Source organism: Acanthochromis polyacanthus, chromosome 1, assembly GCF_021347895.1.
Source record: "Acanthochromis polyacanthus isolate Apoly-LR-REF ecotype Palm Island chromosome 1, KAUST_Apoly_ChrSc, whole genome shotgun sequence".
Taxonomy (NCBI): Eukaryota; Metazoa; Chordata; class Actinopteri; family Pomacentridae; genus Acanthochromis; species Acanthochromis polyacanthus.
Genome location: NC_067113.1, coordinates 18,574,339 through 18,599,305, shown reverse-complemented (window position 1 = coordinate 18,599,305; position 24,967 = coordinate 18,574,339). Strand labels below are relative to the sequence as shown.

General features: G+C 40.5%; 2 protein-coding genes and 2 long non-coding RNA genes across 5 annotated transcripts; 2 read left to right on the top strand and 2 right to left on the bottom strand.

Moving 5' to 3' along the window:
- Nucleotides 1-5,404: 5,404 nt before the first annotated feature.
- On the bottom strand, nucleotides 5,405-9,983 carry vcpkmt (valosin containing protein lysine (K) methyltransferase). 2 transcript variants are annotated; one of them, XM_022189375.2, is made up of 6 exons: nucleotides 9,690-9,983; nucleotides 8,133-8,159; nucleotides 7,755-7,868; nucleotides 6,009-6,081; nucleotides 5,751-5,870; nucleotides 5,405-5,672 (listed from the first exon to the last, which is right to left on the bottom strand). In XM_022189375.2, exons 1-6 carry the CDS (start codon nucleotides 9,965-9,967, stop codon nucleotides 5,565-5,567), a joined length of 720 nt encoding a protein of 239 aa, XP_022045067.1. In that variant the 5' UTR covers nucleotides 9,968-9,983; the 3' UTR covers nucleotides 5,405-5,564. The 2 variants fall into 2 exon arrangements, with proteins under 2 accessions (XP_022045067.1, XP_022045068.1); XM_022189376.2 differs by lacking the exon at nucleotides 8,133-8,159.
- Nucleotides 9,984-12,738: 2,755 nt separating this feature from the next.
- On the top strand, nucleotides 12,739-14,776 carry LOC127536788 (uncharacterized). Its single transcript, XR_007945987.1, has 2 exons — nucleotides 12,739-12,987; nucleotides 13,733-14,776. It is a non-coding gene; the product is annotated as an uncharacterized LOC127536788 (long non-coding RNA).
- LOC127536790 (uncharacterized) lies at nucleotides 14,214-15,965 on the bottom strand. Its single transcript, XR_007945988.1, has 2 exons — nucleotides 15,683-15,965; nucleotides 14,214-14,914 (listed from the first exon to the last, which is right to left on the bottom strand). It is a non-coding gene; the product is annotated as an uncharacterized LOC127536790 (long non-coding RNA).
- A 690-nt stretch (nucleotides 15,966-16,655) lies between these two features.
- On the top strand, nucleotides 16,656-24,833 carry msh4 (mutS homolog 4). The gene is made up of 20 exons (XM_051945578.1): nucleotides 16,656-16,797; nucleotides 17,968-18,105; nucleotides 18,215-18,378; nucleotides 18,483-18,593; nucleotides 18,799-18,914; nucleotides 19,001-19,174; nucleotides 19,277-19,449; nucleotides 19,545-19,612; nucleotides 19,788-19,862; nucleotides 20,019-20,083; nucleotides 20,178-20,347; nucleotides 20,439-20,575; nucleotides 20,750-20,853; nucleotides 21,335-21,459; nucleotides 22,109-22,309; nucleotides 22,417-22,535; nucleotides 22,631-22,759; nucleotides 22,982-23,156; nucleotides 23,245-23,333; nucleotides 23,611-24,833. Exons 1-20 carry the CDS (start codon nucleotides 16,656-16,658, stop codon nucleotides 23,806-23,808), a joined length of 2,673 nt encoding a protein of 890 aa, XP_051801538.1. The 3' UTR covers nucleotides 23,809-24,833.
- The last annotated feature ends 134 nt before the right edge of the window (nucleotides 24,834-24,967 follow it).

Here is a 24,967-nt window from a genome sequence, read left to right as displayed (position 1 = left end):
GCGGATACAGATATACTTGAGCACCGTTATTAAAGCAGTTTATTTATCTGCCAAATGGTAGGAGGGAACACCTACTTTAAGCCACAATTCACACAGCTGGCTCAGTGGCTGCTTCTCCTCAAGGACAGTAAAACAGCCTCTTTGGTTACGAAACCTCTCGCTCTCTGTGTGTCCCCTAGTAAATAGTTGTGTCTTCTGTACTAAAGAGTGCTGTTAATAATGAACTGACAGAGAGCTCAGTATAAAAACAGGTCCGGAAGTGGCTGAAAGTTGTTGTAGGTTTCCTGCTGCGGTTAACATCGTTGAATACCACGGTAGATGTTACCGTTACATCGCTGCACTCTTTTCTTTCAATACCAAAAGGGTGTAACCTGAGTTTGTTGTGACTGCAGGTGTTTAAGAGCAAGGTTTTAGTCATAAACAATCTTCTAAAAAAGCGTTTAACAGGGGCTATGCTGTGGTATAGTCCAGCTAAATGAGGTTGAAAATATGAGGCTGTGAAGTCCAAGGTGCACTCTGGGCTTTGGTCCAAAACACATTCCCTTCATATCTGCAACTGAAGGTTACTTGCTGTGGTGAAATTGCAAATTCAGAGAAGCAGAAAATTATGATTAAGTGTTGGAAGTCCACCTGACATAACCAATTTGTTTGTTAATAGATTGTCAAAGCGCTCATACAAGCATTAACTACAGAATTTAAGCCACAAAGCGTACAGTTTCACTGCCCTAAAATAATCATGTTTGCTTTTCCGCCATCCAATCTAATTCCCATTACATTTGTAAGCCTCAGGGCTCATATGTATATTCCATTATGTGAAAATCTGAAATGTGTCCACACAGTCTGCTCAAGAATTGACAGATGTTAAACGCAGCTGTGTGAGAGTGGGAGCTGACATTGTGTTTTGCTGCTTGAATTCAGGTGTGAGCAATGTTACAGTGTGAGAAAAAGAGGGTAGGTATTATAAATGGTGCTGCAGCTTGAGGTCTCCTGAGTCTTTTGACTGCAAGAAACAGTAATCCAAGTGCATGTGTTTCTGAGGCAAAATAAAATCAATTGGATGTTTTTGAGATAACGTCTTTGCTCAGTGTGTTTGCTCAAGGCCTGTTCATACAGTACACAGAGCACTGACCTTTGTCTTTTGTTATTCAACTTTACACAACCTCCACAACCCTCACAGAAACACTAAAGGATGACTTTAACCTCACAGTGTACAGTAATGTAGACAGGACTCATTTGCAGCCTCTACTCTGACTGACAGGATGATGAAGATCCATGCAAAGCAACCTCAAAGGCTTCCTTCAGTTGCTTTCCACCACGCTGTCACACTTCATGACTGACTACATCTGTGTATCTGACAAGATCGCTGTAATTACAGCAGAGTCAGTGTTTCGAGTGACAGTGCATCTGGATTAAACAACAGTTTGGGCTTGGAGGGAACTCTCAGATGTGTGGCAAATCAGACACTGCTGCTGCTGCTGCTCACTCACACACACAGTCCAGATTCAGACTACTGAGAGGTAATGACTCAGGGAAACGTTACATACACGATCACACACTGCTCCCCTCCCCTGTGTGCTGGGCCACCACACATCCTAATAATGTCAAATCCATCATTGCACTAGAATGCTACAAGGACAGGAGTCACAGGAACGGAAGTCTCCTCAGAACCTGTGGTATTTCAAGCAAGGGGTCAACAAACTTACATTAGAATGATGCAACAGAGGAGTCAGTCCCTTATTGAGCAACACTGTGGCTTCTCTATATCATCACTATTTCCCACAAAGACTCACAAGAGTACATAATGTTTGTGTTTTTGTGACTGTCAAAGCAGTTAGAAGAAAAATGCTGATATTGTTACACTAAAGGGAATGGACGGAGAGGAAAGTCTGCACAGTATTCTCACAGAGCTGGATTTGTGTCCCCTCTCAACTGCAGCACAGCTGTCTTAACAGCACCCCCGCCCTCCTCCTGTTCCCCTGCAGGGGTGGGGTAGCGGGGGAGTCAGCATTGTGTTTCTATAAGCGAGTTGTCCCGTCGGGCTTTGCTTTGCTGGCACAGTACCACCTCTTGCCCTCAAATGCACTGAGCGAGAGTGCCGCAAATTATTAGCATTGTTGCGTCTCGTCATTCCAGATGGGGACAGAGAGCGAGAGAGAGGAAAGATAACGCGAGTCACATGCTCTGCTTTGGAAGGGAGGCCTGGCCTGTTGTGTCTTTGTGGAGCATAAAGTTCAGCGGGCTCACTTTACCAGAGAGAAGGGAGGCTCTGTGCGAGTGGGTGCAGAGTGAGCTGGGGTGGGGTGGGCTTTGCAGAATCAGAAGAGTCACACATTCTTTTGCAGCCTTTCTTCTATTTATAATCAGCCCAGTTTAATGTCTATTCTTGAGCCACTCCCTAATAGTTAGCGAGAAAATGAGTCTTCCTTTCTGGAGCAGTGTCTCTTGGCCCCAGGCAGTGTGATGATGGTGACACAAAGGATCCTCTGTGTCACTTGGCTGTGATGCAGCAGAGTGGAGCGCACCACACAGGCCGCTGGAGTCAGACTCTCCTCCACCCATCTGGTTTGGAGGGGCGCTGCACTGCTAACTCACGTTACGTTCTTTTAAAAGAACCTTGGGGCTGCGTGTGGAGTCCATACAGATGTTGCTGAATCACACGTGATCGTATACACAGCAGTAATCACATAAAAGAGACTATTTAATGTCATTTAACAACTAATAAATAGACTGTTGCAGCAGTGCATCATACACATATATTCAGTTAACCCTGAGGAATTTAACTGTGTGTTAATGCAGGTTTTCCACTCAGATAAGAGTTCCTACTAATAGCACCATCTGTTGGCAGAAAATGCCCCCATTCTGTCTTGCAGCATGCACTACACAAGCACATGTTGACGGTTACTATAATCAAGTGTAATGTGTATATGATAACAGATTACAGAGACGCCGCTGCTTCACTGTGGGCTGTCCTCATTTGCTGTGAGCCTCCCTGTATTCCCCTGTAGTGCTAGCCTAATTAGGCAACCACAAGACGACTGCGCTGTTTTAATTATTTTTGGTTAACATTTAAGGAGAAGAGCGCACCAGAGAGACAGGACAATATATTGTAAGTTAGTTTACTGGGAGAGCTATGGGTGGGCTGGGGAGGAATTGTTGACACAGAACAGTGGAGCTCCCTTCTACTCCTCTAATCTCCTCTGTAAAGCCTCTGGGTGCTGTCCCCGCCACACTGGGGGACACGGATTTAATACCAGCTATGAGCCATATTAATTAGCTGAACATGTCCTGGTCAAAGCCAAAGAGGACCTCAACAGTGGGCTAATTCTGACTGTAACAGTCCAGCTGCTCCAGGCACAAGTGAGGGCAGAGGAGGGCCACAGGGAGTGATTATCTTAAATGATCCGATGTTATTTATAGTAACTGTAAAAAAAAAAAAAAATAAAAAAAAGGCAATTAATCTCACTGTGTTCCACTTGTTACAATAATTGTCACTGACCAAGATGTACTGTACAGCTGTAAGGCTTGAGATTGCTAAACTGACTCAACTCAACCACACCTATTTCTCCATTATATTTAAACATTTCACAATCACAGCTGGGATATTGGTTAATAGTCAGTCTGTCACTTGGGATAGACTGTATTTGTACATGTATGTGTTTCCAGATTGCTTGATTTAGTGCTAATGCTATGAGCAAAGCTGAAGCCTCTGCTAAAACGTTAATTATGATGAGATCCCTAAACAAAAGCTAACCATTAAATTCAGGAACATTAAAGATCCCAGATGAAAATCCTTTTTATTGTGTTTTGTGGTTGGTATAAACTTTGTGAGGTAACAAAAAAAATCTGTTAAGATTTAAAGATGTTTACTTCTGCTGTTTCTCCAAGTCAAATTCTTATTGGTCGCTTTGCAGACCATAAGAATTTGACCATAGTGCTCTGTAACACCTCACTGATTAACTCTTAGCAACTTAAACTGTGTTACAGTCAACCACAGATACAGACAGCTGTTAGTTCTGAACGGGGTGGCAACTTCAGCAGCTCATTGGTTTTCAGAGCAAACCTGTTTAAAACCTCCCTAAAACCAGGGGCTGTGCAGTCATAGAGGCATAATATGGGACCTTTAATATTCTGAGAAGCTGTGACTTCCTGACACATTCAAAATGCAACAGATTATAGGTTAACTTTACTCCCTGGACCCCGACAGAGCATTACTAGTATGATAACGAGAATCACTTGAGTAATCCATAATCAATCTTACTTCCTATTCTTCTATAAAGTGATTTGTGACCTTCAGCGTAAACCCCACCATTAATATTTTCATTTGGTCAACGTGTTAGAGGCCACCCTGCTCATTACACTACAGCTTTACTGTGTAAACAGAGAGCAGCATGAAAGGCCGTGAGGGGCCCCTGCATGCCTGTGGGAGTATGGGGCGTACTTCATGGTTTTATGCTTGAAAAAGAGCCGTAATCTTCCACCTAATCTGGGGCTTTGAGTGGAATTCCCCTCACATGGACGGCAAGAGCGGGCATACACCGTGTTGGCTCTAGTTTTAAAAACGGTAAATTATATAAACATATATATTGAAAATTTTAGTCATGATTTATTTTCTCACCTCACTTGATGTAGGAAGTTAACAACATTGTCTACACAGCTTAAGTCACAATTTAGTTGTGGAATAAGTGGCTCGGCCCTCAAATGATATTCTAATTGCAGTTTTATTGCACAGACTAAATGTTTACACACTTAAAATACTTTTTGGGTTTTTGGAGTTTAGGAAAGTGTTGCCCCCTTGTGTTCCGAATGGGTAATGTCTGAATTTACATCACATTTAGAAGAAAAGTTAAGAGGAAACCGCTTAGAAACTACTTAGCACTGTCAGCAGGTGCTCACTTGTGCAGGAGGTTCTCTTGGGATGACAAAAAAAATAATTTAAAAAAACGTTTAAAAACAATTCCTTTGTATGTATTGGCATAATTCAGTAAGAAGCCATTAAACACTGTATATTAAATAATGAACAGCAGGAAAAATTCAGTTCTTAAGAGCAGAGACATAGTTGGTTTCATGTCTGCAGCTTCTTGCGGATCACTGAGGTATAACTCTGGACTTTCACATCTGCCTAATGTAACTTTGCATAAACGTTAGAAAACACTTTCAATACTAATTCTCAGCTTCAACATCTAAATGAAAACCAAGAGACTGCACGTAAGCCCTTTCTGCCTTACTGTTTGTGAGCTCTTAAGCTTAAACAACTACTTTCATTAAAGACAAGCCAGTCATGTCTGTGTTTGCACATGTCTGCCATCTAGCTTCACAGCTTTACAACTGCACAGACCACTGAAACAGCTGACAGTATGAAAGATTTTCACAACTAACTATAATTTAAAAATATGCTTACTCTGAGTAGTATCAGTGATATATTTATTTCCACATTATAAAATACTTCCCTTTAAAAAAAATACAACTGATGATGAATACTTTACACAGGCTTTCAGCTTTCTATTTCACAACCTGATTTTCATGTGGTACTGGGATGCACAGTGAAAAGAAATGTTCACCACAAACTATAACGCTTTTCTTCTGATGTGCAGAATGTGGATGTCTGGACTGCTAAACTCCGGGTCCTGTTTGTCTGAAGGGATCTTCTCACAGTTGAAGTTTTGTTGCAGCAACTAAAAAGATAAAGCAAAAGTGAGTCAGATCATTCCAGTTTCATAATTACAAAGACAACAAAGTGATTGAATTCTAACCTCAAAAAAACGCCTTTCCACCTCTGGGTTGACACCCTCAGTGCGCTGCTCATAGCAGCAGATAATGCAGGTTTCTGGTCCACAAAGCAGCTTCAAGCTCTCCACCAGTGGAACAATTGACTGTGTGGAAAAAAGAGATGACTCACAGTGAGAAATACGGCTCAACAGGCAGCGTTTGTTCTGTTTTATAATGACGGTTATATTTCAATCTTGCAAAGGGTAACACTGGATTGAAAAGAGAGAAGTAAAGCAAAATACCTGCTCATAATAGATGCAGTCTGCCATGAGGACATAACGTGGGGGAGGCAAGAACTCAGACACATCCTCACCCCTTTAGCGAGAGTGGAAATCACACAGTTAGCATGTGGTTAAGATGCGCTAGTGCATAAATTTAGCAATCAGGTCCATGTGTAGCTGCATTAGACACTGCATCAAGCTTAGCTGCAAAATTCTTTGATAGTTTCATAGAAATGCATTGGATCCAAACTGCCATTAAAGTATCCAACAAGACACAGTTTAATTGCATGAACAAATCCAAAGCATTCTCCCTCCAGGGCTTAGAAATAGTCTATCATATACTTTTCCTTATTTAATGTGTCTCAAGGTGAGATAATTCTTTTATTCCTAGTTAGTTTTACTTGTGTGTGTACATTTATTTATTTGTATGTATTTTTCATTGCTCTGTTGACATTAAAAATATTCACTGTAAACCTTAAAGCTCGTGTCCGGAGTTTGAATCGCAGCGTCTCCCAAAACACTGTTGGTCCCACCCTCCCTCTGATTTCGCCCCTTTATTTGTGCACGCGCGCAGTACCTTACAGCAGTGGTTCTCAACCCTGTTCCTCAGGACCCTATGTCCTGCATGTTTTAGATGCTTCCCTGCTCCAACACACCTGACTCAAATGATCAGCTCGTTATCAAGCCTAGAAGCCTGATGACGAGCTGATCATTTGAGTCAGGTGTGTTGGAGCAGGGAAGCATCTAAAACATGCAGGACATGGGGTCCTGAGGAACAGGGTTGAGAACCACTGCCTGAGAGAAGTGCCCGGAGTGCTGCAGCATCTCGCCTGTTTTGCTGTTTTCCACTCTTCTACATTTAGTACATTTAGTAAATAATAAAGGAATTACGTTAGAATGCTGTATTGAGTCTAACTTGTCCTAATACCAAAATAACATGAATCTGCTAGGACGAACGAGTAAAGTTTCAATATGTGATTATACTCGTGTATCCCTCTCGATGACGTTGTTTGTCAAACTTAGTGCATTTACGCGTGTATATGTGTTACATTGTTTATTTATTTCTATCTAGAGTTCAGAATTGCATGACTCCTCTGACGAAGAGCATGTCCCAGACGCCCCAACATCTTCCTCCAGAGATCGGGCATCTAAACGAAGCCGTCAGGCGGGCTATGGAGGCCGTGGTCGGGGAGCGACGCGAGCACCCCGAGCCAAAAAACGTCCTGCAGTCTCTTGGCCTGACAAGCCGTGGGATTGGTAACTTTTCTGGAAGTTGCTGATCCCCGATGCTCTCTCAGCTCCTCCACAAGCAAAACAAATGTGCGCGCGGTTGCGTAGTTCGCCCACTTCTGCATGGGCTTGCTTGCTGTGCGCGTAACCGTTGATTGACAGCATGACAAAGCTGAAGCTCGAACTTGATTGGTCGGCAGCGACCGGCGCTTTTTGGAATAACATGGGGGTCTATGAGAGGAAGGCAGAGCTCATGAATAAATTTTCATATCGCGTCACACTAACATTATATTATAGTATCGAACTAGACTAACACATTTAAGCTTTGTTAAACAATGATACATAAATTGAAAACAAACGGAAACTCCGGACACGAGCTTTAATGGACGTAGGCTAAAGTAGTTAAATTAAAAATAATAAGATTTTTTTTTCTGGCTGATAATTCATTACAATCTATCAATAATTACGACCTGACATTAAATAATTTGCCATCCTGCCATATCAGCAATAAATAAAATAGGAAATATAAGTACAAACCATTTCAGTACCTTGGCAGTTATGGATCCATGGTCGATAAGTTCCTGGTTATCTTGGATGTTCACCCTCAGAAGGCTCTGCAAGTCTTCCAGGTCTGTCACTGTAACTTGTGCTCTGTAGAAATAGATTTTAAAAAGTACAGATTTACATGTTTTGATGATTCACACTGGTGTCGTGCTACAAAGTGCAAGTTAAAGCTGTATTACCCAGTTTATATACAATTGACAGCTGCTTTTATCTGGATCAAAAGTCATAACGGACAAAACCAAATAATTTTATGTCCATGGTAAGAGCAAAGTTTTGTATTTACTTTCTGGTTACTAGTGCTGCAAGCAAGGATTACTTTCATTGTTGGAATGTTAATCTGAAAATTATTACCTGGAGCCATCGCTTAGTTTTTTTGGCCTATAAATGTTGGGAAACAGTAAAAGAAAAAATGTTAGTCAGTGTGTCCCAATACCCAGGATGACAAATGTCTTGTTTTGTCCACAGCCAAACACATTCAAGAAATGGAGAATTTAGACTTTAAAAAAACAAAACTCAAATCAAGTAAGTTGATTACCAAAATAGTGGGAGATTCATGTCTTGTTAAACAACTTGCTGATTAATCATTGGGCTCTAACTGTAACCAAATAATTATGAGCAAAGAAGCATTTGCATAACCAGGCATGCCATTTACTTGTTATACTCAATATTCTAGTATTGTTTATAATCTGTGGGCTGTGTGTGTTTGACTTGTTTGTATTCATGGTTACATTTGTAAACTAGACTGCAATTAAAAGTGCTTATACATGATCCAGGACGTAAAGTCAGGGCTAAAAAAACTTTTTGTAAGTTATTTAAGGTCATTGTAGTCTTATGAAACTGTTATTTCTGCTTATTTAAAGTATTTTTGGCAATCCTACTGCAAAACTGATTGTGTGTTTTATATGAAAGCAGTTTACAAACATCTATAGCGGCTTTAATGTGCATTGAACAGTCATAACATACAAACATACAAAACTTTAGGTCTGTGGTGAGAGAAAGTGTATATATGAATATCCAAGACCACAGAAATGTTTGCAGTTTAGAATGTAATCAGGTGTGACACTAAGGATGATTATAGCCAATACTACAGTATTGTTTGTTATGTTTAGGCAGGTCCCTGGTTTGTGTCCTGGGCTTGGGATCTTTCTGCATGGAGTTTGCATGTTCTCCCTGTGCATGCGTCGGTTTTCTCCGGGCACTCCGGCTTCCTCCCACAGTCCAAAAACATGCTGAGGTTAATAGGTGATTCTAAATTGTCTGTAGGTGTGAATGTGAGTGGAGTTCTGTGATAGACTGGCGACTGGTCCAGGGTGTCGCCTGCCTTCACCTTAAGTCAGCTGGGATAGATTCCAGTCTCCAAGCAACTCTAATGAGGGTGAAGCAGTGTATGGATAATGGACTGATGGATGTTTAGGCAGGTCCCTGGTTCGCGTCCTGGACCTCTCTATATGGATGGATGTTTGGACAGTATGTGCTTGGTATTTCTAAAATTCTGTAATTAGCATGATTTATGGATGGGTTTAATATGTATAAAAAATAGATGATCTCTTTTGCATTTTTTCTATGAGCTATAATGTTTAAAATGTGACCCTCGTGAATGAAGTCAAGTCTTTCAAATGCTTTAATAATCAGTCGACCCTTAAAAGCTAGTTTTACTGCTATAAACAACAGGGTTGGCTGTAATTCAGAGAATGTAAAATAATACAGAGAAATATTCCCTAAAGATAGATAAAGAGATGGGGTTTTTTGTGATTATTTGACCCAGATGAAAGCAGTTGTATGCAGACGAGGTAATTTAGACGCCCAAACACAGAAACAGCAGTGCTATGTGTGCAAAATACAAGAATATTAATAGTAGAAAGTAAGAATAACATAATGTAGACTCTGTAATTTAACCAGTCATCTCACCCCAGTGTTGCAGCCATCAGACCCACTGCTCCTGTCCCAGCTCCCAACTCCAGCACCGAGCTGCCCGACCAGACGTTCACTCCTGAAGACGGCTCATAAAACTGACTCGTCTCTAAATATTTCGCCAGAACTATAGCCGCATCCCAAACCACACAGCCAACATCTCCTAAGTAGCACTGCTTCACTTTCAAGGCACAACCGTCGTTTCTCTCAATTTCTCTCACAAAATATTGACTCTCATCTGCATCAGCCGCCATGTTTGACTCAACAGGAAACATAAGAGGACCTCGAGTTTTCATAATAAAAGCATCACCGCGTTTCACTAACTGGACACATCGCAACAATAAATTCCGCTACAATCATCTATGTGATGTTTTTCTTCTTGTCATAACTTTATTTTATGGAAAATAATATTAGAAACCAATGATATTGTTGAGACCTTAACAAGAAAGCTGTAAAATCTGTAAATTTATGGAAAGTGTTCATTGTGTTTTACTTTTTTTTAACAGTGACACTTTTTGTGGCACCGCCGCCGTGCCACGGTTAATGCCACTGTTTGGGCGAGATGCCACAGCAGGGGCAAGACCGATTTGTGGCACTGGCAGCTAGCAGTGACACTTTTTGTGGCACCGCAGCGGTGCCACAGTTAATGCCACTGTTTGGGCGAGATGCCACTGCCGCAGCGGCATTTCCAGTGGCCTCTGGAGATGCCAGCAAAGATGCCACGGTTAATGCCACTGTTTAAGGAACATGCCACGGTTAATACCAGTACTTTTACCGCTGTTTAGGGGAGATGCCATGGTTTATTCCGCTGTCTGAGGGAGATGCCACGGTTCATGCCACGGTGCATTGGGATCTTTAAGTTTTTTTTTTGTTTTTTTTTGACCAGCACTCCAGCAACTCTGTTATGAATGGCAATCAGCGTTTAGCCCCCTCCCTCGTCTCCATGCTGTTCTGAAGAATTTTCATCAGAGCCTCGCACAGAAATAAAGTTGTGCAATTACAAGCAGATGAAATTTAAACTGATTAAATTGAAAGTAAATATTAGTTACTATCAAAATTTAAATACAATACAGAATACAAAAAAGTAGATTAGTAAATACAGTAATAAAATACAAAATATAAGGTTTGTGTATCATATTTGTCTTGAACAACTCAACCATTTTAATACACTATAAATACAATACAGAATACAAAATAAAGTAAAATAGTAAATACAACATATATGGTGTGTGTGTGTGTGTGTGTGTGTGTGTGTGTGTGTGTGTGTGTGTGTGTGTGTGTGTGTGTGTGTGTGTGTGTGTGTGTGTGTGTGTGTGTGAGTGAGTGAGTGGGTGGGTGTGTGTGTGGGTGGGTGGGTGGGAGGGGGTGTTTTCCTGGATTAATTTATTTACTCAGGTTCATAACCTCCTCAAACCTGGCAAATATTTTCAGGGTTTTTTTGTTGACTATTTCTTTAATGAAGTTCTCATAGTCATCATGGTTTCAAAAACAAATGACATCATTTCCATTGGAGAGGACTCATCAAATTCACCCTCCCAGCTCTGCAGTTCTTTGAGGACTTCCATTTGTTCCCCTTTGTCCATTGAAATGACAGCTGGCAGCTTCAAGGCTCCCCCAAATTTGGAATTTTTGCACCAGTCAGCTGCAGCTATGGCATGCATTAGAAGCACTGTTCCCTGCAGTAAAGAGAAAAACCTCATCGAGGTATTTTGCGTATACATCATTCACAACTAGTTTTTAAAGTTACAGAGTATTTACTATACACTCTTAAAGAGATCACACTTGGTACATATTAAAACTGTCTATAATATTTGTCCCAGTTAATGCATACTGGCAGCAAATAAAATCTGCCTCATGCCACGTAATTAAGCTGTATTTCATTATTATGCAACATATATCTAATGTGAAAAACTTTATGGGATTAATTAGGTTAATGTTAAAGTTTTTGTATTTTCTATTTTTTTATGTATTTACAGGATCCATTAGGAGAAGCAGAATGGTGTTGCTTAGGTGAAGGATGTCTGTGTCTGTTTAAAAATCTGTTTACAGACAAGCAGCAGAACACTGACAAACTTCATCTCCCAGGTTTTTATTCAGCTGCAATGTTATGCCATTATAAGAACATAAAACACAAAAAGTGTCACTGCGGCAGTGGCATTAACCGTGGCATCCGGCGCGGTGCCACAAAAAGTATCACTTCGGCAGTGGCATTAACCGTGGCACCGCAGCAGTGCCACAAAAAGTGTCACTCCGGCAGTGGCATTAACCGTGGCATCCGGCGCGGTGCCACAAAAAGTGTCACTGTGGCAGTGGCATTAACCGTGGCACTGCAGCAGTGCCACAAAAAGTGTCACTCTGGCAGTGGCATTAACCGTGGCATCCGGCGCGGTGCCACAAAAAGTGTCACTGCTCGCTGCCAGTGCCACAAATCGGACCTGCTGTCTCTCACGAAAGTTGTATATGAAGTGCATTAAAAGCGGTACCGATAGGAAAATAAACATTTAGCCTACTTACCGAAGTTTCAGTGTCTGCTGGTAGAATCCGCCGAAGGGAGCAAAATGGTTAAAACAAGCCAACAGGCAGGAAAAGTGTCTGTGGAAAAGGTTCTGCTTCTTCACCGATAAACCACCAGTGACCATATCAGAAGTAATCCAATCCAGGAGAGCAGAGTCTCGGCTACATCCTCCAGACTGTCAGTCATTCCAGACAAACTGTCAATCAGGTTACCACGCCCCCTTGCGTCGCAAAACTGAATAAATAAAAAAATCGATATTGATTTATTTTAAGATCGGCCACTTGATCTTTCATTTTGACCATGAAAACTAACAAAAAAACCCATTTATTTACAGTCTATGCACCGTACTCTGTTTGGCTCCACCCTTGCTGATGACCACTTCCGGTCTCAGAAAACGAAAAAACGCACCTTTTTTCGTTTCTGTCTCTTACTTATTTTATTTTTTGTTATCATAAATAAAAAATGAAAATCAAAGCATTTTTAAAAATTCGTATATCCCTTTTTCGTATATCAAAAATGGATATACGAATTTTAAAAAATGCTTTGATTTTCATTTTTTATTTACAAAAACAAAAAATAAAATAAGTCAGAGACAGAAACGAAATAAGAACCGTTTTTCATTTTCTGAGACCGGAAGTGGTCATCAGCAAGGGTGGTCAGATTGAATCAGAGCCGAGGACTCTCTGTCCCGCCCACATTTACCGGCTTCTGCTGTTTATGGACGCTGCTACCGCTGCTGCTAACAACGTTAGCTTCCAAAAGTGGAGATAAACTCTACAGGTAAGTGTTAAAGTCAACTTTGTAACTAGTTGCACTCTTCTCTACTTCTGGACAATATCACATATAAAGCAGTGAAGTTACTGTAAGTTACCATCAGACTGTAACCTCTGATATAAACTTGTTCTAACATCGTGTTTTAAAGTCGTTCTATAAATCTCAATTTATGTTTCCTAACTTTGTATTTACAATGAGGCTAATCCCGGTTAGTCAGTGTTATCTATTAGGTGTAGCTAAGTGTTCTGAAGGTCACAGCTGATCAATCATAATAGATCAGTCATAGGGAAACTGCTGTTTCGAGGTACAGTTCATTAATGATCAGCAGATAGAAATTAATCTATGTTAACGTTCCTCCACAGAACTCTGATGAATGTTAATCTCTCAGTTCAATGAATGAAGAACAGTTCAGTTCTGAGTTAATATCTCTGTTCTTTGCTTCAGACTCTATTTAACAGCTTCTGTTCATACAACAGTGTACGGTCAGATAACTGTGAAGCTCATGTTAATGCTAATGCTACATTAGAATAAAAATAATAAACTTTATTGTCCATCTAAGGCAGTAAAATACTCTTTGGCCTCAACCAGGAAAACAAACATTTCTATAAGATTAGAAAGTAGGACAAAATACAACACTCTGTTGTGTTTCATTCGTACCCTGATGTGTTCATTCTGATATTTAAAGTTCCAGCAGTTGGACTGAAAGAACCTTGGAGATCTTCTTCTCACTGTTCGTGTCTTTTCCTTCCAGCCTTGGTCTGGATCATTGGGAACATCTGATCTGATGGACTGAGAGCTACAGAGAACGTGAACATCCAGCTGTGGTTGTCTGAACAGTCTTCTCTCCATCGCTGTGAGGAAGAGCAGCACTGATGTCCTCCTCCTCATCCTTCCATTAAGAACAATGATGCTGCAGATTAAGCTCCTCTCTTCTTAATACAACTTGTCTTGTGACTGTTCAGTTTTTACACTTCACTGTCAGCAACACATTATTTATTTCATCCATTTATTACGTGTTTACACATCTTTACAGTTCACAATTGTTAAATAATGCAGTTTTTAAATGTGCAATGAAGGAAATAATGAAGCTCTTGAGCTGAATGTGTTGATGTTTTAATGCTGCATATCTGCTATAAATAACATTGTACAGGGTTTCTGCAGATATCAACCAGTCAAATTTAATGCTTTTTAATGCCATTTTTATGCTATACTGTAAAAAAATTTAATGCCACGACCATGAACTCAAATTACACGGGTTTGTTATTTTTTTTTTGTAAAAGATGATTTTTATATGAAAACCCTACATTTGACTATTTCTGAATCTGGGAACCACCCCTGAACACCAACGGGCTGCAGTCATTCTCTGAAATCCACGTTTTTCAGCCATTTTTGCTAGAATTTGTGTTTCCCCATTTCCCAGCCTGGTCCAGCCTGCCAGCCACTTTAAAAACATGCAGTTTTTAGAAATTGTACCCACCCGGCTGGAACAATTATCTCAATGCTTTGGCATGTTTACGCAGATGGACATATCTGACAAATCGCAGTCTATAAATATATATTATTGTCAATTATTTTCTTGAAAACTGCAGAAAGAAATTTTAATGCCACCGAGAATCAAATTTAATGATTTTTAATGTCATTTAAGGCCTTAATTTCTGCAAAATCAACTTAATGACTATTAATGTTCTGCAGAAACCTTGTTGTATTTCTGCTACAGCAGCAGAGATGAAGTTAAAGGTGATAAATAGAATCTGTGAATACTAAGAACAGAGAATAATAAACTGCTGAAAGAGTTGGTCTGTCCTTCTGTCAGTGAAAGTTAAACAGGAAGTGGTTCACTGAGGATGTCGTCCATTCAGTCTCCTTCACAACCAGATGAGGTTTTCCTTCTGTTGGCTTCACTCAGAAGATCCTCACAGTGAACATGAGACACCTAAGATGAAGAGAGATGTCACAGTATCAGCATCAACAGCAGAGGTTCATTTTAAAGTGACCCTGGAAAGATTTCCTATTTCATATAGTTTTCCAAGCACTGAACGACAGAAAGACCTGGAGTCACTTTAGCTTTAGGAGAGGATTTTATTATCCAGCTTATCTGTGCTGCAGTTTAAATGTATTAACTGTAGTGTTCATCATTATTTTGGACATATTCTGGGAGGTTATTTTTCTAATCTAATCTATTCTAAGACGTACTACAACATGTGAATCAGTCATTAAACAATGTTACCGACTAGAGAGTAAATTTACTGCTTTCTCCAGTTTAATTTCAGAGACTCAGCAGATATTTAGGACTACTGACAACACAGAACCTTAACCTTACTGTTTTAATCACATTTAGGTTTTCTAAACGTTACATTAATGTGAACCAGCGTCTCCACACAGTTTTATTAACTAAATGTACCACATTACACTAACACGACACACTTCAGCCTTTTCCATGAAACACAATGCAAACATCGTTAGCTTAATGCTACACTAGGTTTAATCAGGCTACGACTGAGCAGCTCGCTCGGTTAGCATCACTAATTTATATTAAAGCTAATATTTACTGGATGCTAACTCTCTTCTCTTGTCAATACACAAAGAAATAAACTCCACCAACATCTGGACTGCATGGCACACATTATATCTGACACGAAAGTTGCATATGAAGTGCATTAAAAGCGGCACTGATAAGAAAATAAACATTTAGCCTACTTACCGAAGTTTCAGTGTCTGCTGGTAGAATCAGCCGAAGGTAGCAAAATGGTTAAAACAAGCCAACAGGCAGGAAAAGTGTCTGTGGAAAAGGTTCTGCTTCTTCACCGATAAACCACCAGTGACCATATCAGAATTAATCCTCCAGACTGTCAGTCATTCCAGACGAACTGTCAATCAGGTAACCACGCCCCCTTGCGTCGCAAAACTTAATAAATAAAAAAATCGATATTGATTTATTTTAAGATCGGCCACTTGATCTTTCATTTTGATCATGAAAACAAACAAAAAAACCCCACTTATTTACAGTCTATGCACCGTACTCTGTTTAGCTCCACCCTTGCTGATGACCACTTCCGGTCTCAGAAAACGATAAAACGGACCTTTTTCGTTTCTGTCTCTTACTTATTTTATTTTTTGTTATCGTAAATAAAAAATGAAAATCAAAGCATTTTTTAAAATTCGTATATCCCTTTTTGATCGTGAAAAGGAAAAACGCCTTGTATTTCAATTTTGATTTTTGCCTTTGAAAACGAAAATCAAATAACCACTCGTTTTTTGTTTTTCAATACCTGCTTTAGAACGGAAAATCCAATTACCAAAATATACACGGACCTTTACCGTTTTCCATTTACAGTGTACTCTCATCACAGACACAGGTAAGATTGGAGGCCTCCAGTCAAGATTAGATTAGTAAATCAACAACTGTTTCGTTTTCCTGCTTTGAGCTAAAGTTATTTCAATGATTATTATTTAATTTACGTAACAGACATGCGCAGATGTTCGATGCTAACGCAGGGAGTACATGACCTCGCGCAGTTGATTGGTAGTAGCTATTGCTATCTACCTGTGTAGCTTAATTATATTTCACAAATGCCCATATTTGCTGTTTATAGAATTGTAAAAACTTAATTTTACAGATGTAGAAATTATTTTACCACTTTATGCCCATTATCTTGCTTTTGCGAGGTTTTAAAATGTTTAGCAGCAGCACGGAGGAGGTGTCCGGCGGGGACGCCTCAGAATGCGGACAGACGTGGGGTTTGACCCCGGTGGACAGAAACGGACTGGACGAAACAACCTCATATGGTCCCGCATCAGCTTCATCCTCTCAACAAAGTTTAAATAGGGACAGTTCGAACTCTGGTCACGGTCCATCTCTACCGAGAATAGCTTCAGGTGATGTTTAGATAGCAGAGCGTAGCAGTTTAAGCTAACACTAGCAACTTTGATTTGTGAAAAAATGATGTGAGGGTCTCGACACGTTCATGTAACAGCTGCTCAGTTTTCAGATTTAAACCTGATCGTTGCCATAATTTAAAATTATTCTAAAGAAAAACACATAGAAAATGTGAGACACTGTTCTAGACAAAGTTAGGTCATCCCACACTGTGCTTTCTCTGCTCAATGTACAAAAAAAGTGGATGAGAGATACACTTGATAAAAAGCACTTGGAATGTGTTTCTTCATTCAATCATATTTAGATGTAGTGCCTCTACTGTGGATTAACTTAAGTAAATAGTACAGCTTTATGCCTACTTAAGGCTTAAAATGCTGATTAACATCTTGATCCAGAGATTCAAATGAAGCACCAGCAGTTTTGTGATGATGAAACAGCTACATTAGTGTGTACACAGCATTTATCCAGTTACACATGTATATCCCAGTCAGTGCAGGCTAATTAGAATAGTGGTTCTCACTATTTGCTTTGGAATTAGTCTTATTTATGATGATTTGCAGAGCTGTTATCATATGTAAAGATGGCCCTTGAAAATACTTGTTGTTTTGGTGACTGACCTTTTAAATCATCTAGGAGAAGAGATGCAGTATTGTGGGGATACAAAGTTCATCCATAAATTCTGTTTTACAAAACCCCAAAATAAATAGCTATGAATCAGATGTCTGTGTTGCAGACAAAGCCTACTAAAAATGTTGTCTGTATCAGCTTACAATTAAACAAGAAAATGCTTCTTGGGTGCCTGCATGAGTAGAAAGGCCATGCTCTATATGTAGTTATAGGGGAAGCATCCTTACACATAATGATAACACAGCTGCAAGTATCCCACCGTGAGACTGTAAAATGAAAGAATCTCCTGACCACACCACTGGTAAAGACCACAAAACTGAGGCTACTAACAGTGTATTTTCTGAAAATCTCAAATCTCTGAATTTTCTTTGATAGTGGCTCATAGAACAGCAGCAAGACCCCAAGAATACATTCAGTCCCTCTGCAGGATATTAACATTGTAATATATGACACCTCATGTTATATTTTGTCTTGACATACAGAAGTTCAGTTTCACAACAGCTTCAGGATAGGGAGGACAACTTCATCGCTCGTTGCCTCGACTTCAGACAGCTCCTCTTTCCTCAACCGTGGAGGAACACCTGGACTCCGAAGGACCCCAGGGTCTGCTGGGGCAACAGGTTCACACCCTGCATGCAGTGAACACTGAGTGGCCATGCTGGTATTTTAACTCTCTCTATATAATCCTCTAAGTAAGATGTTCTTCATTCACATTGATCTGATTTTCAGGCACAAGTTGCTCATCTGGATCCACAACCACGAGTGCCTCTGTGATTGTGGCAGTGGTTGAGGGCCGTGGTTTGGCCAGGGGAGAAATAGGCATGGCCAGTGTGAACCTGAAATGTCCAGAGCTCGTACTCTCTCAGTTTGCAGATACAGGGACGTATGCCAAGGTAACCCATCTATGACCTACTGACCAACAAAAATTGCTCGGCAATCAGCGGAGACTGTGAAATACAGGAACTTTGTGTATCAGTCATATATTACTCTCTTAAAGGTCATAACCAAGATTCACATCTTGGTCCCAGTGGAAATATTGATGCCAGACACAGCCAGTGAGAAAGGAAAAGGGACAAAACTGTTCAAACTTATCACTGAGAATTTCCCGGTACGAATGCAGAATAGGTGTTATAAGAAAAACACAAAATGCTTTCAAATAAATAACCTTTTTTAAATCTGAGAGAAGCTTACTCATGCCCATTCATTCACTCTCTCATTTGTGGTTAGCACCAGTGTAAACTGCTGTTATGTCCCACCTATAAACATATGTTAGAATGAGGTAATAATTGCATTTTATCATGTTTTTTTTTCAGTGTGTAACTTTCACTGCAATCCAACGCAAGTATTTTAATGAGAGGAAAGGACTGGAGTACATTCAGCAGCTGTGCGCCCCAGAATTTGGCACTGTCCTCATGGAAGTGCAGGCTAAGTACGCCACTGAGTACAATAATATATAGATACAGATACACTGGAGCACTGCACTTTTTTCATTATCGGATGTCATGATTTGTGCAGGTATTATTGCCTAGCAGCTGCAGCTGCTTTGCTGAAATACTTGGAGTTCCTCCAGAACTCTGTCTACGCTGCCAAGTCTCTTAAAGTGAGCTTTAAAGGGAGTGAGCAGACAGCCATGATTGACTCAGCATCTGCCACTAACTTAGAGTTGGTGGTCAATAATAGAGACCACAGGTAAGAGGGAAAGCAGTGTCAGAAACATTGTGTTTTAAAGTAGTGCTTGTGGTGTCACAGATTAATTCAGCCTTTCATTTATTCTTGCTTTTCTTCATATAGAAGTGAGCATACCCTTTTAGGGGTACTCAACCACACAAAAACACCTGGTGGTGCCAGAAGGTTGCGCTCCAATATTCTGGAGCCTCTGATTGATGTGGACACCATCAACATACGCTTGGACTCCATACAAGAGCTGCTGCAGGATGAGGAGCTCTTCTATGGCCTGAAGAATGGTTAGGAACAAGCACAAAGCAGTTTTTAATAAGAGTTTTGCATACTGAGATGAGATGACACAGCATTTGACTATTTGCGCTTTTGCCCTCATCAGCCATAGGTCATTTCCTTGACATAGACCAGCTGCTGTCTGTTCTTGTCCAAATCCCAAAGCAGGAAACGGTGCGTACAGTACTTTCAGTGCTCATGCCTTCATAAGATGAAATCATTGTGATGGAATGTCTTGATATTAATTGAATTCATGTGTGTGTGTTTTAAAATGCTATTTTAAAATATGTTTGGGGGGACATTGTTGTGCCTTTTTTGTGCACATTTCAGTAATGTTATTATGTTATAGGTTCAAGTTGCTGAAGCAAAGATTACGCATGTCATTCAGCTGAAACACACTCTGGACCTTGTGCCACGTTTAAGGGTCTGTATGTTGGTATACTGAGATAAGTTCAAAATAATCCAACAGCCATGGATAAAATAATAAGAACACCACTTCATTAAAAAGCATTGCGCTAACTGATACTTAGTTGTAAAATAAATACTATGCCCTTAGTAAAGCATTGCACTTTGTGGACAGATGGCACTGAAGAACTGCAACACAGCTCTTCTCAAGGCATACAGCACCGCACTGGAAGATAACAGGTGCTGAGTGTTGTGACAATGTCAACTGAAGCAAATTTACTGCTGTGTGCTGTCTACAAACTTAATCCACTGTATACATTTGTGTCCAACCCAGGTTTGACATGATCCTTGAGCAGATCAAGACGGTGATAAATTATGACACCACGTACCTGAAAGGAAGCCTAAACATGCGCACCCAGAAGTGTTACGCTGTGCGCCCTAACATCAATGAGTTTCTCGACATTGCCCGGAGAGCTTACACTGAGATAGTGGACGACATTGCAGGTGTTTGTTCTAGATATTTAGGAAATGTCTTGCAGTGTTTGCACAGTGTATTCATACCTGAAGGTGGATTGTGCGTTATTGTGCTACACAGGGCTTGTCAACCAGTTGGGGGAGAAATACGTCTTGCCATTGCGTACTAGCTTCAGCACGGCCCGTGGTTTCTTTATCCAGATGAAGCTAGAAGGAGTGGTCTTACATGAAGGGAAACTCCCCCCAGAATTCATCAAGGTAAGGACAACTAAAGACAAATAAACAACTGAAAACAATTAGACTAATTAGAGACAGAAAAAGGATAACTCAGCATCACCTGTTAGTGATGGAAGCTTAATTGCCCTCAATGGGACACGAAAGGTGACAGTAAATGAGCGAAAAAAAACAGTGTTTCAACATCTGCTTCCTCAGGTAACCAAGCAAAAGAACAACTATGGCTTCACCACTGCAGACCTGATGAAGATGAATGGCCGCTGTGATGAGGCCCTGAGGGAGATCTTTCACATGTCCTATGTGTGAGGAATCCATGATCTTGTGACGTACTAGACACACACAGTCATGTATTTGTTTACAGATGACAGAGTTCCTTGATAAATGGATTAGGTGATTTGTTGCATTTCCATGTGATTTATTATTTATGTATTGCCATTCTCCCTCCACAGATAAATGTGATCATGCAGAAGTCTTAAAATCTGAAGCCTGTTAATATTTAAAGCAGATGTTTGAACTTGTTTTGTTGATAGAGAGAATGACATTTCCCTGTAGTGTTGCTCTCACACACGAAAACATTAAGTTGACAAAGACCTTAACTACCAATTATTCAAGTCGTGCATCAGAAGTGGGTTTGTACATTTCTGCATCTTGGCAAATTTTCCTCTGACAGTTGATTTAGATAAATTGATTTTGGTGTTGTGTCTCCACTAGAGGGCACTGTTTGCTAGATTTAACTTGTACTTGGTGCTTTGCTTCTGCATCATTTTACCTGTCTCTGTGCAGGGTGATATGTCAACTGCTTAGCACCATCCATGAGCACATTCACTGCCTGTATAAGCTCTCTGATGCTGTATCCATGCTGGACATGTTGCTGTCACTGGCCAATGCATGCACCATCTCAGACTACGGTGAGTATGAATCGCTGCTGATTACTGATCTCAAGTCTGTCAGACTTTCAAATTAACCTTGGAGAAGTGTGATGTGTTGTCTGAGGGAGTGCTGTGTGTGCACACAAGGCAGCTCCCAGGCACCGTCACACATGACAGAAAGAAAGTGATCCACTGAGCTGGCAGCTCTGCTGGCCTCAGTTCTTTTTTCTGTGGGTTGTGGGCGGCACCAGCCTCATCAGCCACGTGGTGGGTGGTGAGCGCTGGCCCTCAGCTGTCTGAAACTGTCTCTCCGTAGACACGTGCTGACTGCCTGCCCCCTTCTATCCCAGCCAGCTTGTACTCAGATTACCCTTCTTACATAAGTGTGCGCTGGTGTGCTGTATTTACCAAGAGAAATCTCCCCAGCAGAGGAGCTAACTGCCTTTAACCACTGCACACCTTTCTCAGAAATCTGTCTTTATGATATAGTGACACACTTTTCAACCAACCTGCAGTTTTGTGCATATGAATTAAATAATGTAAAGAGATCCTATGCTGAATTAATTATAGAAATTTTACATAGCAGTTATTATCAGTGAACCACAGTTATTTAGCGTTACACTGCAAATGTGTTTTAATGCTTTAGCACAAACCAGCTTATTATGTTTTTGTCTGCTTTGTCTGCCAGTGCGCCCAGAGTTTACAGACACACTGGCCATGAAGCAGGGTCGTCACCCCATTCTGGAGCGAATAGCTGGACAGCAGCCTGTGTCAAACAATAGCTACATCTCTGAGGGCAGCAACTTTGTCATCATAACAGGACCCAACATGAGTGGCAAATCCACTTACCTCAAACAGGTGGCGCTGTGTCAGATCATGGCTCAGATAGGTCAGCAGCAAGTCTTCCCATCTAATGTGAATGTTAAATGCAAAGCCATATACCAATACATTGATTCCCCTTGATTTTTGAGTAAAGCCTCGACTTTATCATTCCAGGCTCTTTTGTCCCTGCTGAGTACGCTTCTATTCGTGTGGCCGATCAGATTTTCACCAGAATTGGAGTAGATGATGATTTTGAAACTAACTCGTCCACCTTCATGTTGGAAATGAAGGAGGTTTGTCATCTTTTTTACATTTGGGGGGAGGGGGGCTGCTCACATTCCTAAAATAACTATTGATCTGTAATTGACTGCATATTTCTTCTCCAAAGATTTCATACATAATCCACAACGCAAGTGACAGGTCCCTGATCATCATTGACGAATTGGGACGTGGTACCAGTGCTGAGGAGGGCATCGGCATTTGTCACTCAGTTAGTGAGTTCCTCCTTAGCCTGAAGGTAGAACATGCACTGCAATAGTTCTGCACTGCCATGCCTCTCTCTAAAGTAAAAACCAGACAAATTAGATTCCTATGACTGATATTTATACTTTAACTATTAGTAATCTGCTGTAATACACCTGTTAGGTCAACACTGAAGCAGGACAATAAATACGGGAATCATGCATACTCACTAGTGCATTAATCTTGAAGGTGTGTCCGGTTTCTTTGCTGTTTGCAGGCGTTCACTCTCTTTGCGACACACTATCTTGAACTGTGTCAGCTTGAGTCTCTCTATCCTAACGTGGAGAACCAGCACATGGAGGTTCAGCACACACGCAGCAGTGACACTGGTGCTGAAAAAGTGGTGTACACGTATTTGCTAAACCGAGGATGCTCCGAAGAAAGGCACTATGGTACAGAATTAGTGAATTCCAACTGCAAATCTATTGACATTTGTCAGAAAATGGAAAATGGTAACAGAGCTTGTGTTTGCTTTTCTAGGTTTGAGAGCAGCAGAATTGACTACCCTTCCCTCAAGTTTAATCCAAGACGCCAAGGCACTTGCCTGCAAAGTTAGCAAGCAGCTATTGGTACGGTTCTTAGGTGTCAGATTGTGACTTTTTGTCCTCCTGTCGTGCCTCAACCTTTTTTTTGACAATATATTTTACCTGTTGCCTATCCAGCACTTCCCACTTTTCGTGCAACAAAAACTAATTCTTATTCCCACAAAGTCATTCCTAGATCTAGAGAGAATCAGATATCATGCTCTGCCCCCCAAGGACAGATAGCACAACTAGTCACTATGGTTCACAGGAGAAATGCTGCATACAGAGACATGGAGGCCTAGCATGCATTTTATTTTTACAGGCCAAACATCACAGAGATCCAGAAACTCAGAGGCAGAGAGCTGTGTACCACCTGGCCACCCGCCTCCTGCAGACCGCCAGAAACTCCAGACTGGACCCCGACAGCCTGCGTATGTATCTGAAGGGACTGAAGAAGCAGTATGAGGCTGAGCTGCAGGCTGCAGGGCCATCAGTGTCCATTGATGCAGTGGAGGAATGACTAACGCAGTCTTACAGCTTGAGGAGCTGTGATAGACTATGAAAAATGAAACATTGTTGTCTAGTAATCAGTACAGGCCTCACCTATTTCATGAATTGGCTTATTTGATATGAAATTGATTCATTAGAATTACAATAGTAATGTTAGTTGGCTGTTTTTACAATATAACACCATCCCAGTTAATTTCTGTAATCTGTGCAGTTGCTGGAGAAATATAGTTCTGATATCTTAAATAATTAAAAATGATTGATGATTAAGAGTTGCTGTCTGCCACAATGCATAGACTACAGGAAGTTCTATAGTTTCTATATTACAGTGCTCATGCGGTTACTTGGCATAATTGATGAACTTGATGTATTTTATTTGATGCATGTATTTTATTTATTAATGTTTTACCTCAGTTTATCATAAATGTTATCCTTCTTTATCATTCTGCAGTCATTACATCCCTGATGTTTTTGGCTGCAGTCAATGCTATACTGAACTGTGTTGAATGTAAACGTTTCCAAAGGCCCACAACCCAAAAAAAAATATATATATATTTATATATAGAGGGTTACTTCAAAATATTGCACAGCATAAAGGTGGTTTGTACACTGTGTGCCGTTGGGATGACTTACCACAGCAGCACCATGCAATGTTCAAGCAGCTGAAAGCAAACACTATTTTATGTGGAGGCAGTTTCCATCTGTTTGCTTCTCTCCTACTCTCTATGCTCACATAAACTGTATTTTATTACAGCTGAATTCCCAATACAACTGTTCACGTTCCCATATTTTTCTCACTCTGTTGTCGGGTAATGAAACAATAAACAATAGTGATGGAAATGTGGCTTTTTGAGGCTACATGTTAACCAAACGACTGCACTGCACCTCTAAAAACCTGATTTTATGACTGCCGTGTTTTCTGATGACAACTGTGAATTCAAAGGTATTTTCATAAAATTCAAAGCTATGACCCAAGTCAAAACAATTCCACATAAAGGCTAAAATGAATTGCTCTAGTTTCTCGATGCCTCTGAAATATCTGCAATGTCCACATTCCACTTTAATATGTCCTGTCAAACGTTTACTGTTACTGACTCAACAAATAAGCCCTTGCTTTTATTTCATTTATGTTGGGATTTTTGACTTTAAACCTGCATTTTCGGTTATTGCGT

Excerpts from the sequence above, each read along its gene's own strand:
- msh4 (XM_051945578.1), top strand. The coding sequence starts at position 16,656 with ATGTTTAGCAGCAGCACGGAGGAGGTGTCCGGCGGGGACGCCTCAGAA. Across the intron at positions 16,798-17,967 it reads AGCTTCATCCTCTCAACAAA|AAGTTCAGTTTCACAACAGC; the intron begins GTTTAAATAGGG and ends CTTGACATACAG. Across the intron at positions 21,460-22,108 it reads ATGCACCATCTCAGACTACG|TGCGCCCAGAGTTTACAGAC; the intron begins GTGAGTATGAAT and ends TTTGTCTGCCAG.
- vcpkmt (XM_022189375.2), bottom strand. The coding sequence starts at position 9,967 with ATGTTTCCTGTTGAGTCAAACATGGCGGCTGATGCAGATGAGAGTCAA. Across the intron at positions 8,160-9,689 it reads CTGATGGCTGCAACACTGGG|GCCAAAAAAACTAAGCGATG; the intron begins GTGAGATGACTG and ends CAACATTTATAG. Across the intron at positions 7,869-8,132 it reads AAACTAAGCGATGGCTCCAG|AGCACAAGTTACAGTGACAG; the intron begins GTAATAATTTTC and ends CTATTTCTACAG.